The sequence below is a fragment of the Amphiura filiformis genome, unplaced genomic scaffold (genome assembly GCF_039555335.1).
Source record: "Amphiura filiformis unplaced genomic scaffold, Afil_fr2py scaffold_24, whole genome shotgun sequence".
Classification (NCBI taxonomy): Eukaryota; Metazoa; Echinodermata; class Ophiuroidea; order Amphilepidida; family Amphiuridae; genus Amphiura; species Amphiura filiformis.
Window position 1 is genome coordinate 1019623 of NW_027305488.1, and position 13765 is coordinate 1033387.

Below are 13765 nucleotides of genomic sequence, written 5' to 3' on the forward strand. Positions count from 1 at the left end.
CACAATATTTCATTAGTTTATGAATGATAATAATGCACTAATGGATGACAGTTGAGTTACCATACTACAATTAATTAATTTGGTCACATATTTGAAGACTATATCTTGTCTTTTTGTTCAGGAGCTTCAAAGCTATCCTGCAGATGACTGTCCATGTTAGGCCAGTTGGAACAAATTTGAAAGTGATGCAGCCTAAATTGGGGGTTTCGGGTGAATCCCCAGCAGGATTTGAAGGACAGAGCCCCTCATGGACCGGGTCAAAAGGGGGCGAAGCGCCCTGCAAAACTATGCTTTAAAAAATTTTTGTGTCAATTTGTTTATTTTGTTAATTAGTAGTTTTAAAAAAATGGTGTGGCCATATGGCCGCACCAGCCGCAGCAGTTCCGATGGGCCTGGTCCACGTCTTCAGGGTCTATAGTTTCAAGTGAGAACATGCATATTGGTAACCAAATTTAAAAGTACATTTTGAAAATGAAGTTGCATGGGACATGAAAATTACTCTTCCATGTATGAAAGTATAGTGTTTAGTTGTGCCACATCACATAAGTAACTTTTGGAGTGTTCCTTTATAATGGGGAAACAATGCTAATGTACATGTAATCAGTTACTTAGTATTTTACACCGAAACCTAACTCTCAGTGATGATATGCACGTCACATCCCACATCCTTTAAAATATATAATTTCCTTCAAAACACAAGAGCACAAGTTGTTTTCTTTTCCTGTCAAGTATTTCACGTAGGCCTAAGCATTCATATATGCCTGTTATGTAGACTAGGTTGCCAAATATTTGCAGTCCAAATCACAAGTCAAAACATCGGAAAGTCACCCAATTTTTCTTGGGTGGGGTAGGGGTTTAAGTGGTTCTGCATTGCAATTGGTTTTTGAGGGGGGGGTCTGTCACATATAAGAGCAATACTAGGTCCAATGACTTTGAAATAAACAAAACAGGAAATGGTCAAAATCTTCAAGAGTCACCCAAATGGGCTACCAAATTGCAGGTTTTGGCAACCCTGTTCATAGTGTGTGTGACTCGGCATACTTCATCTACCAATTAACTGAAACATTGCAATGTGAGCTAAATGATCACTCACCATGGGCACAGCCGCACACAATTGAAACCGTCTACTTACCATTCTATAGACCACTTGACATGTGACGTCATTGCCCGGCAGTATGCGCGCAAATTATGGCACTTTCCATTGTTCTTTGCCCTGCAGTGTGCGTCGCATTGTAGTTTGCTCAGGGCACGCGCATTTTAAATCTCCCACCACATTTCATATAGTACAAGAAAGCCATTGAACAGTGAAGCGGTTCGTTCGAGCATATCGACAGACCAATCCCTCGCCTTTGTTGATAAACAATGATGTCAAGTGGTCTATTCCGATTCATCATTAAATAAATTTCGGATTTATGTAGTGCCTTTTTCCATGTTTTCCAGGTCTTGAAGGATTCAAAGCGCTGTAATTTCGCTGCTATAGTGAATCATCACAATCAGATCACATCAACTAGGCCAGTTGCAGCCGAATCTGGCACAGACCTATCCGCACTTAGATTGTAACATCCACCAATTATCTGTGCAGCTCCCCAAATTCCATTGGGTGAAGGAAGTTTTTGATAACCAAACGAAGTTTTTGATAACCAAACAACTAATCACCGAACAACTACTGTATAAGTGGTAATTTTCGCGTACAGTTATTTTCACGATTTGGAGTGAGAGACACATTTTCGCGAAAGTTATTTTTGCGATTGCCCAGTCCTTCCCTATACTTGTAATACATTATTGCATACATTCGCGAGGTGTTATTTTCGCGGTTGGAGCTCTAATCGCGAAATTCGCGAAAATAAAACCCTCGCGAAAATTACCACTTATACAGTAATCACCGGAGGAAACCAGATATCCCAGAAAAAACCTGCGAGAGTAAGCATGGAATTGGGATAAACCAAATGCACATACAGTCTATGGGCCCGCCCTGGTTTGAACCCGGGACCTCAGTGGTGCAAGGAGAGGGAACTATACCGCTTTGCCAACTCGCTCTCCGCAATGTTGTTCCTAAAGTTTGTTCGGCTTATATCAGGCAGAAAAAACACTCTGTACTCATAACACCATGTATTGATATAAAATGGCCATGCATGCAGTTGGGTGCAATACTTATACACTAGTTGTGTGTTGCATAATGCGTGACTGGAGCATACTTATGTGAATTTACACAAGCATGAGTTGGGACTTTATTGATGTGCGCAATAACAAAAGCCAACTAATTTCTGCCTTATATAAGCCGAACAAACTTTAGATCAGTACATTCAGGTAATACAGCTAGCCTTTTTTGGATACTTTGGTAAAAAGACAAGTCAATGGTACAGTCAAAGTCAGTGTGTATAGAAAACTAACACATGTTGACCAATATTTAGCTTTCGACTCACATCATCCACTAGAAGAACATAAGCGTAGTGTCATCCCCTCTTCCACTGCATCGCTCACTGACTCAGAAGACAACAAGAATTCATCAATTATTTCAAATTGGCTCTTAAATGTTGCAGCTTGCAGATTGGAGTTTCAAACATGCTCAAGTCAAGAAATCTAAGAGCGATCAATCTCACAATGTTGCAGACTCCTCTTTTAACAAAGAAAACCTTTAAGTGTTATTCCCCTACGTTGAAGATCAAGTTCAGAAAAAATCAAAGGAGTGTCAGTAACTACAATGTCTCTACTGTCTTCATACCACATCAAACCCTTTATCAAGTTGCACTCAAAGATAAACCATGGAACGATGAATTTTTTTTTGAGTGGTGCATCGCATTCCATGTGGAGATTGCAATAAATTAAATTATACACTGGAGCATGGAATTTAATACTTCCATTGTTGGAGAAACGATGCAAGTTTTAGAAGAACGACTTTAAAAGAACATATTGCTGACACCGCCTTAAATACATCAGCAATAGAAGAGCACACACATGCACAGGACACTATGAGCGTGTTTCTACAGGCGCTCCGCTAAGTTACCGCTAAATGGATAACGCTATCTTACCGTTATCTTACCGTTTAACCTGCTGTTTCCACAGACAGGTTTTTGCCGTTGGCGTGTTCATACCGTTTAATCTGAATGACAAACATGTTTTAAAAGTATGGCCAAAATCTTGCATCGTAGGCCTAGAGTTTTATTTTGCTCAATAATCGGCAAGTTACGCTTAGGTCTGTTTCCACAGAAAATCTACCCGCTTCGTCAACGGCAAAAACCTACTCCAACGAGGTTTCCGTTGGCGATGAAAAGGCGTTACAAAAAGGCGTTGGAGGCTGTTTCCACAGGAGTGATTAACGGTTCCATACCGTTTCCAAAACGGTATTTGGCTCTGTAGAAACACGCTCTATGCTGACACTGACAACGTCGAAGTGCTCTACAGAGAAGAAAAACTTGGCAAGAAAAGTGAGTGAGGCAATTTTCATCAAGAAAGAGACTAAGGGACCATTCACAAAAACTTGTAATGGGGGGAGGGCTGATGCAGAAAGGGGGGGCCCTGAAAATTTGCATCCCTCGGAAGGGAAAAATAACCTTAATTTTTCATGTACATGTAGAACATGAGTTTACGCTATTTCTATGGGGTTGACGTACATTTTTCACAGGGGGGGGCCCTTTAAATAAATTTAGGTCCAAAAGGGGACCTGAAAAAAATATGTGAATTTTTCTTTATGCATCAGGCCCCCCCTTAGAAGTGTTTGTGAATGGTCCCGAATTAACCCTACCCTTCATAGGGAGGGGTGCAGAGAACTTTCCCAAATATATGACACTTCACTTCTACAAACACCTTCCAAAAGGAAAAAAAGACATTGTCAGGAAGTAAAGGTCACACATTAATCATTTACCAGTATCACACCTCTGATGATGACAACAGAGTATGGTTACTTTGAAATTATTCCAACAAAAACATGGATAAATTTTTTTTGCTGAAAAGTGACATGTACATCAATGCCCCCCCAGTATCAATCATCCTAATCCCCAAAGGATGTGCTGTTAGGCTATTATAATTAAACAAACTTGTCGTCCTGGAATTTAGATGTATCGATGGCCAAAAAAACTCGGTTTTTGCAAAAGTAGCTTCAATTTAGAGTGAAATTGAAGTGGGATAGCAAAATGGCATAATAAAGTTGAGAATAATCTAGGTAATTGTTTTTACCATATTCATTTTATCAACCGCCCAAGGCATTTATTACGTCAGTCACCATTCATTACACTACAATTTTTACCCCAAAACATCTTTGATTTCTTTAAATACTTTTTCATTATGATATTAAAAGTGAATTCTCCCAGCCCTCTACATTGTAGGCAAAAACATTATAGGTACCATAACCATACCCTTAAATGTCAAATGATGTTACACACAAATGCACTACTAAAATAGCAATTTACAAGTAGTTACTATCTATTCATCACACTGAATCTTTCATTGAGCCGTTTTCAACATATCACTCGCCATGAAAATCCGATGATGGTTAAAACAGCAATTGACTCTGGAGGTCAAAAATTGGTCTTGCAAGAGCAACTGCTGGGGTGGCACATCATAATTATTCATAATATGTGATGTGATCAAGCAAAATCAGTCGGAAGTCGGAAATATTGATTTTCAGATACAGTCAAACCAGGTGGTGGTCGCATTGCATTCTCTAAATTCAGTAAATTTCCATCATCAACCGTGTAATTGAATGGGATTATTTTGAAATCTTAAAACGCTTGAAATATCACAAACAAATAGGCTTATGTTAATAAATAATATAAATACAAGCTAAAACCGTTGGGGTTCGATAATGAACCCCACAAAACTAACCGAGTATATGGAAAATGCCATACGGCTTTATGGTTTCACAAGTTGCCGGCTCTATCATGCCATTCGCCGCCTGGCCAAACAAAGGAAATAATTTCTTTTGCTGTCTTTTGTTTTGGAAACACTTCAGCTGTTTTATCTTTGGAATTAAATGTTCAATTTCAATGCGGTTTTCTGCAAAATGTAGTTTTGTAAACAATCATGTATGAAAATTGAATATGCCCATGCACATATTGTGAATTGCAAAAATTCTGAAATGAAACTTACAAATGGGGGACCACACTACATGTAGGCCTACAGTACATCTGTACATTTAGGGGCTGTGCAATAATTATGTGTACCCCCAGGGTGGTGAATTCTCAAAGTGGTCTGCCAAAAATCGCTTGCCCCCCCCTTTCAACATGCCAAAAAATCTTTGCCCCCCCCCCTTTTGATGTGCCAAAAAACCTTTGCCCTCCCCTTTCGACGTGCCAAAAAATCTTTGCGCCCCCCCCCTTTACACACAAGATTTTTGGGAACCCTAATTTATAACCTTAAATTGTCTTCACATATATTGCGAGCGTAGCGAGCAGGAAATGTTGCATATTTGAAGGTGTTCCTAATGTTTTCCTACACCTTTTTAGGGTGTAATATAGAAACGATGCCCAAAATATCTGTGCCAAAAATCGCTTGCCCCCCCCTTCGAACTGCCAAAATTACTTGACCCCCCTTTCAACCTGCCAAAAATGCTTGCCCCCCCTTTGGCCTGCCAAAAATCTTTGCCCCCCTATAATTCACCACCCCGGGGTACACATAATTATTGCACCACCCCTTATAGCTCTTATCTGAAGTCAAAATCGTAAAATGATTATAGTGGAATTTAGTTACAAGTACAAGTTGTGCTTAATTTAGACAGACCTGTGTCGAAATTTTGCAACGGGTGCTTTATAGCGGAGATACTAAGTAGATTACGATAATACTGGAGCCCTATACCAGAATCTACTCACGCGAAATTAGAAAACTTTCTCGCCGTTGCCGAGTTAACATTGACTACGCCCTCATCCGCATCTGTCACAAAGCCCCTATTTTTCTGAAACAACCGGAAGTTGTACCCATGTCGACGGCTGTTACCGCGGATCGTACGGAACCTCCGTCTTCCGAACTTTGTGTTGCTTCGTCCCAACTCTGCTTGCTCAATGTCCAATAAATTCAGCAGTTCATGCTCCGAATCGGACCGATTTTCATCGTGCTTTTCGACACCGCTCGGCTGACATATTCCGTTTGGTTCGTCCTGTATATCTAGCGCAGCCTCCTCCTTTCCAACTACAAATTGGTACAAACTCTCCAAAAATTCAGGAAATTGAAAGTTATTGGTCATCTTGCTTGCTGTTGTATGTCTCTGGCCATACAACAAAATTATGCAGCAACAATCCCTTGAATACAAGTATAAGTCTGGTCATGCAGGCAATACCATGCAATATACAGGTACCATTTCAGGCATGCAACAAAAATCACAATAATATTTACTTCTGCCAAACGGAATCAAATTAAAGACCACTATAACACAAGCAGCAGGTAGAGTAATCAACAATACAACATGTACAATGGGGCCAATCAAGGTCACACTTCATTAGGCAAGAAGAAAAACTTTTGGTATCCAGGACAACGAACTTGGCATATTTTCAGCTCTGCGTGACCAATGCTTTCATTTTACTCTCCCTCAAAAGACATGATCACATGGAGCCGTAAACACACAGAACCACACATAGGATATCATTAAAAAAAATACATGCTCATTCATCAGGGCACAGTTCTTAACCCCAATATGCTTCTACATTCATAGAATGACCTTTGAATATTTGGGTACAAAAACTCATACTCTGTAACTTTGAGGTCAAATTTGAAGCTAATGGTTTTATATGAGGTCACTGAACTCTGGCACTGGATTGATACCATTTTGGGTCATATAGTGCAGGGGAAGTTGTTCTTCCTTTGGATGTGTGGTTCACGGTGTCATTTTGGTTCACTAAACCTATTGAGCTATTCCAGTTGAAATATACACTCCCTATGGAAGACATGACCTTAATTCCCACGGGAAAGCTCCCATTCCAAAATTTAAATAAATGCGGTCATGCATTGGATAATCAATTAACAAAAAGGGGCCTACAATACATACCAAATTTCTAAAGTTGACTGAGCTCCCCCCACCCTGAAAATTCATCCCTCTCTTTGTGGATTATTAAGGGGGATCTGGATTGCAACTGGAATGGCCTGGGCATTTTCTGCTTATTGTAGTATCCAGTATAAAAAGAATTTGATCCAGCCATGTAACACAGGAACTCATAGGGTCATCAGATGCTGCCAATAGTGACTTATAGTTTCCTACAGATGTTGATTTGGGCTTAATTAAAGGTAGGCCTACATTATTTTCAATTCTAAGTCATAAACATATTATATCATTCCATCAATTTCAATTGTGTTTCAACAAAGTTTTATTTTAAATTAAATCTCATCAGGGGGCCACATCCGCCCTCAGCGTACACCCCCCTTGCAATGTACAAGCACGATAACCCTCTTGGGCAAGGCAATTGGGCAAGGGGTGAATTTCAGCGAGTGGGTCAAACATTTTTCATCAACTTCTTATCTTGACTAGTGGAAGGCAAAGTGGAAGGCAAAGCCCACTTGAGCATGTTGAGGGATGCCTGGGCGGCCATCATCATCATCAGTCGGCTGCGGAGCAGGCGACTACAAGCTTTCTCCAACTAATGCGATCTTGGGCAAGCGAAACAATTTTGTTTGGCTGCAGCATCCCTTCAGTATCTCCCAGGAGGTGCTGGACATACTGAGTACAGTGTGCGCGGCCGTCCTGGTTTCCTCTTCCCATGTGGACAGTGGTGCAATATAAAGCGCATATTCTTTCACAGGCTCGCCATCTTCAAGACGCAGTATATGGCCGAGAAATTTGAGTTGATGAATCTTGACTCTGGCAACCAGTGGAGTGGTGTTGGTCAGGTTGTAGATGGTTTCATTTGGAATCCGATCCACACGCTTGATGTTTAACATGACTCTGTAGCAAGATGTTGCAAATGCATTGATCTTGTTTTCCATGTCCTGGTAATTACCCATGACTCGCACCCGTACAGAAAGACAGTACACACACGTTGTCTGAAACAGCTTGATTTTTGTTTCGATTGGCAGGGACGGGCTTCTCCAAAGGAGGTCCAGTTTCCACAAAGCTGCCCAGGCTAGTGCTTTTCTTCTTTTTAGGTCTACAACACTAGAGCCCATCTTGGAACCCAAATACTTGAAGTCTGTGACATGGTTGATGGTACTACCATAGACTTCAAGTGCTGGTTGGGCGTTACAGTTTGCAGTCATATATTCTGTCTTAGGTGCGCTGATGACAAGGCCTAGATCTGCTGCTGCAGTTGCAGTCCTGGGCTACTTGACGATCACTTGCCGCTACTCAAAAAAAAACCGTGTCGCTACTTTAAAAGGGTGGCAACATGAAAATTTCAAACCCACCCTGGAATTACTTTTTCTGTTAGGATTGTTCCTTCTGCAAAATGATTTTCAAAACTTTTTGAATCGCCTGAATCGGCCAATCCGTTGCGAAGATACAGCCTTCTAAAGATTCACAAAATTGGCCATCTTTACCCCATTTTTAGGAAAATCCTGATTTTGTCATAAATGTGCATATTACCGGAGCGATAATTGTGGGAATAAAACTAGAGAAGGCGTGAGATGTATTTTTTTTTTTATAGTGTTCTTTATAAACAACTATCAAAAAAAAAAGGAACTGGTTATAATGCTTCTATTTTCAATGTTGAGCTATATTTTGTATTTTTAACTTGCGACATTATTTCACTGAAACTTAATTAAGCCATAGGTAACAGGTTACCACAACCATACTACAGCAATGTTGAAAAAAATTGTATTTCTTGTCACCTATACCACCATATTGGGTAGTTTTCCGTAAGCTTAACTTTTGTGATTTTGGTAACTATTGTATATTTATTTGTGAAATCCATCTCAACTAGGCATTCTAAATTGTACTCACCATTTACATCCCAAGGTATATTAGTATATCCACCTTGCACTTCTCGATATATATATCCAGTTAAAGACAGAATATCAAAATTATGCCTCATTATGATATCACAGACTCTCACATGTGTATTCAAAATTGATGCTTAAATTTGACCTGAACCAATTGACCTATAACCTGACATACAGTGACCTAATAGCCTTTTCTTCTCCTAACAACACATTATAGTATTAAATTGACTAATGACTATGCATCCATTGTATAAGTGTTTATTTAATTTATTCAGTGTTATATTTTGCATGCACCACTAGATTTTCTACAGAGAGTATAACAAAGGATGTATTCTATTCATGTACCCTACTTGAACAGGTTGAATAGAATAAATTATGGTTTGTTATGAAACACAGATCTGAGTTACTAGGATACAGTAAACAAAAAATATATAGGGCTAAAATGACTTACTAAAATGGTTTAAAAGCACTTTGTATGTAGATATATTTTATAAGTTCAGGACATGAGGTGATGAACATATTTATGTAATTCATAAATTTGCAAGAAAAAAAAGAAGAGGGGTACTGATGAAAATCAGGGTATTATTCCCCCTTAAGTTGTGCAAGGGCCTATTTTTTGTGAATGAAGTTTTTGATGTTGAGTAATGTTATGTAATGGTTTCCAAAGAAAGTGAATGAAAGTTTGTTAAACTCACCCCTGGATGTGTAAAGTGTAAATAATTCGCCAAAACTCTATCGTATGAAATGAACAAATGATATAGTTCAAAATAAACATTTTTAGGATGACAAACAAAATGCTCCAGGAGCTCAGAGGAGATGATTTCCATGATCAGTCCACTTTTCAAGATTGACTTTAACAGTGATTACAAGGTTTGTTTCTGCTTAAATTAACCCCTGTAGTAGCAGTATTATTCTACTGTTGTTCTTAAAACTTTTACATACTAATGAACATGTGATTGGCAGTAAGTACCGAAAAAACAAAGTAGATAGCTCTTTCCAATAATTTTTGACACCATTTTTACAAACATCAGTCCATTTTCCAAGATGCTTGTTCAGAGATATTTAACAATGGACCAATAGTCTATTTCTATAGTTAACATGGTTAAGATGTACAGTATTATAGGCCTACAATATATTTCATTAAATTTCTTATTTTAAATGCTGTCATTATGATTTTCTTAAAATGACATTTGAGTTTCAATATCAATTCTAAGGTTTCATGTTAGCAAAAACATAGATTTCTTCATATACGTAGTAGATAAAGGGTGAGAAACAGACCATTACCATAGATAATCGGTGTCTTGTTGAGGTATGGTGAGCATGTTAGTAGGCACCTTCCGAGCGACTTGTTGAGGTATGGTGAGCATGTTAGAAGGCACCTTCCGAGCGACTAACATGCTCACCATACCTCAACAAGACACCGATTATCTATGGTGATGGTCTGTTTTGAACCGCTTATCTTACATATACTGGCGAAGCAAAAATAAACGAATTTGTTGTAAAAGTGTACTCATTTTCCAAAAAAAAAATGGAAAAAACTGATGTATTATTTTGTAAAAGTTGTGGGTTTTTTCCCAAAATAAAAACACCTCGAGATAGTGTAATATTGTTCCCATGTGTCCTGCGTGCGAGTCTATTTAATGCAAGTGATTTAATCAAATCAATACAGAATTGATCTCAATTGACAATTGTATTTGAAGTGGTTTGGTACAAAGAGCTTTTAAATAGAAATAGAGTCGCAATAGATTATATAATCTTTTGTTCTTTTGATGCCGATTAGAAGTTGCGACAGGCTATTCATAAAAGTGGTACCATTGTACAAAGGGCAGTGAATGGGTTCCGCCATTAAATTGGTCACTGATCCGGCATCATATTAACGCTTTACCCAACCGGCGAGTATAAATAAGTGACCACAATACAGTCATGTGTAAGGGCAGTCATGTGTAAAGTGGTACCATTGTATATGTATCCCAAATGTGCGCTTGTGCGGGTCTGAATTCTATAGTGGAGGCTTTAGTTGTCGATATAATTTTTTTATCACCCACCTGACTTTAGACGCTTCATTTAAATAATTGAATGCCCCTGCTGATCGGCTACACATCAGAATGTATTAGCTGCCAGGTTCACATTTCTATAGTATTCTATAATGGTAATCGCTGCGTATACATGTAAGTATAAGTATAGGCCTATAAAGGTTTTTTTCACAAATGTCCATTTGTCTTTTATTTTAAGAAGGCGATTTGCATAGAAATAGCGGCAGTGGAAGGGGGTGGGGGCAGATTCTCCCCTGTGAGAAGTCTTGAGAAGGGGTATGAGGGAAAAAGGGGAGGAGGGATATGGAGAATGAAGGGGCCTACAGGAAGGGAGAAAGAGGACAAATGAAGAGAAAGAAATAATGAGAAGTAAATAAAATAATAGAAAGATAAGGACATATTTATATTGGAATGGCAGGGAGAGTGAGAGAGGACAAAAAGAAAAGAAAGAGGGGGAAGAAGGCAAGAGAGATAAGGATAGTGAGGGTGTGATAAAGTTAGTATAGGCCTAGGAAAAAATAAATACAGAGCAAGAAAAGAAAGGAAAATAAATGTAATAATAATTATTATAAAACTTAACACATAACAGCACTAAGCAGCCATTCGATGACATCAATGCCGTTAGCGTTACGTAATTAATGAGCCCAGTCAGATGTATTTCGCACCTGCCAAGCACAAGTCACCCAATTTGAAAACTGGACGTTGAATGTACACTCTCATGAATATTGATTGGCAACATTTTCCAATATGTCAGCGCTCTAATCGGAAACAATAGAACAATAGACCCTGCAGAGCGTTGGTTTGGTAGGTTATTCACTTGCTTTATTCCACTGGAGTTTATTCACCCCGTGGCCATTGTTATTCAAATGATTAATGAATAATGCAAATTATATAGAGTTGTCAACGTTTGAACTACAATCTGTTTCAACACCATGAAATTTATATCTTAGAAAAATGTGAGTATAAGCAGATATTTGAAAGACCTAGTAACATTGTGTCCAATGGTGCTCCCCATTATGGGTAGGTAACAGCAGGGGGGTGACACTAAATTCACGGCTTTTGTTTATAGCCACGCAAACCTATGGCAAATTTTGTTGGCTTGCTCTCAACAAAGTGAGGCAAGGTATCGATCGGTTATGAATAATTCACATCAACTCTTACTCAGCCCATGTGATTGAGGTCACCACATAAAGGTGTCGTAAGTTTAGCGAATCGAACCTGTTGAAGATAGTAAAAAGCGCCCCCAAGCAAGGTTAGACCGGGCGGAAGTGGGTCAACTACTATGATCCCATCAGGCCACAGTGATTTGTTTCTGCAAGAAAGACTTTTAATTTGATAAGGGAATGTCTTGTTGATATAGTAATGTCGAAATTAAGACTAACTATCGATAATACAAAGGAAATATACGACAAGCATAAGATATGAATACAGTGAGTATTTGAAGTCAAAAAATCATTTGACACTTCACGTGACCTTCCAAATGGCGTCCGCATGCAATAGTATTTGCCATGTGCTTCCTCCCTGTGGAAAAGTATCCCGAAAAATATCAATTTGCACTAATACACTTATTGGTGTAGCCTGCCAGTATGAATTATTGTTGAAAAGTAGAATAGCACCGTAATTTTGACATTTAATTGTATACCGCCACGAATAATCCAAAAATCCGATCTTTATTAGCTTTTATTCATCACGTCCGATTGGCTCATTTTCTTACATTGAACTATTATAGGCACTTCAACATCGATGATAACCAGCGTACACGTACAAGACCCCAGAAAAAAAATCATAGGCTCACGTCAAGCCATCTGTACACCTGTCTTCAATCATATAATAGATTGAATACAATACCGTTCATACCGCTCTTTTCAAAGAGACTAATCTTACAGGTGCAAGTGATTAGCATTTCTTTGACATCTATGGTTCAATGCATCGGTAGATCCTACCGCATATAGTCAAAATTGTATTCATCTATTGCTATGGTAGTTTATCCAATTTAAGTACGTCAGTCGCCAGCGTGCGTATAAACGTATTCTGTTAGGGAGTAGCCTACATTAAACAATTACAATTTCAAACTTTGTGATTGGCAATAGGCCCCTATACCGTAGGCCAACATGCATGGGTGATACCCAGGAGCGATTATAGTATTTGTTTCCTAGCTACATCATATTTTGATTGTTTCCGTTTGCCATAATTTAAAACGGAATAAAAGCAAAACTCACTGAAAAATAACATTTGCTGAAAAATCAACTAAGTTTAGGGAGTGTTCAGAAATACTTGGTGGGGGGAATATATTTTTTCGTGTTACAAATTTTTAACCCCCTATCCCCTCTTCGTGAACCCAAAACTTTGTTGACACCGGTCTCACAAGTTAATTGACCTAATACTGTTATAACCCCCACCCTCATATTAAGTACAAAACTATTTTGCCCCCCCCCCCCACCTGTACCATTGTACATTAAACGATAGAGGAAATAATATTTTTAAATAATAATAAAACTTGTATTCATGTCAGTGTTGTGAGTCGGTAAATTACCGCTTAATTTACATGGTAATTTACCGCCATCTTAATTGACCGTAGTAAAATAGGGTAATTTGTTTTAAATTAAAACTTCAAATAATATTGTTTTTGTTTGTTTGTTTGTTTTAGATGACAATTACAGTTTCATGCAAAAGAGTTATGCAAATACTTTAAAATGTACGTTCGCTCGTCATGGCCTACCCTGCCTGGCAAAGCTAGTCTGGTCGGAATGAGCATAATAATTATGTTTCGCTCGGGTAGCCGATACAAACGGAAACTACTCTGTCCCTTGATCAAGCGTCTATTATATTAACGCCCTCTGGCCAGGTCAGACCATCATTTTAATAACAATATGCTA

The 13765-nt window shown here is 38.6% G+C and overlaps 1 protein-coding gene across 3 annotated transcripts in view; it reads right to left on the reverse strand.

The window, feature by feature from the left end:
- The window catches only part of LOC140143620 (protein unc-13 homolog D-like), an 88729-nt gene that overhangs the window by 68394 nt on the left and 6570 nt on the right, over positions 1–13765 (reverse strand). For 2 of the 3 annotated variants that reach the window (XM_072165436.1, XM_072165437.1), the window contains exon 1: positions 5805–6262. The exons of the other annotated variant lie outside the window; for it this stretch is intronic. In XM_072165436.1, coding sequence (XP_072021537.1) covers positions 5805–6175 — 371 coding nt within the window. In that variant the 5' untranslated portion in view covers positions 6176–6262. Of the gene's footprint in view, positions 1–5804; positions 6263–13765 lie in introns of those variants that run through there. 3 annotated transcript variants of the gene reach the window in all.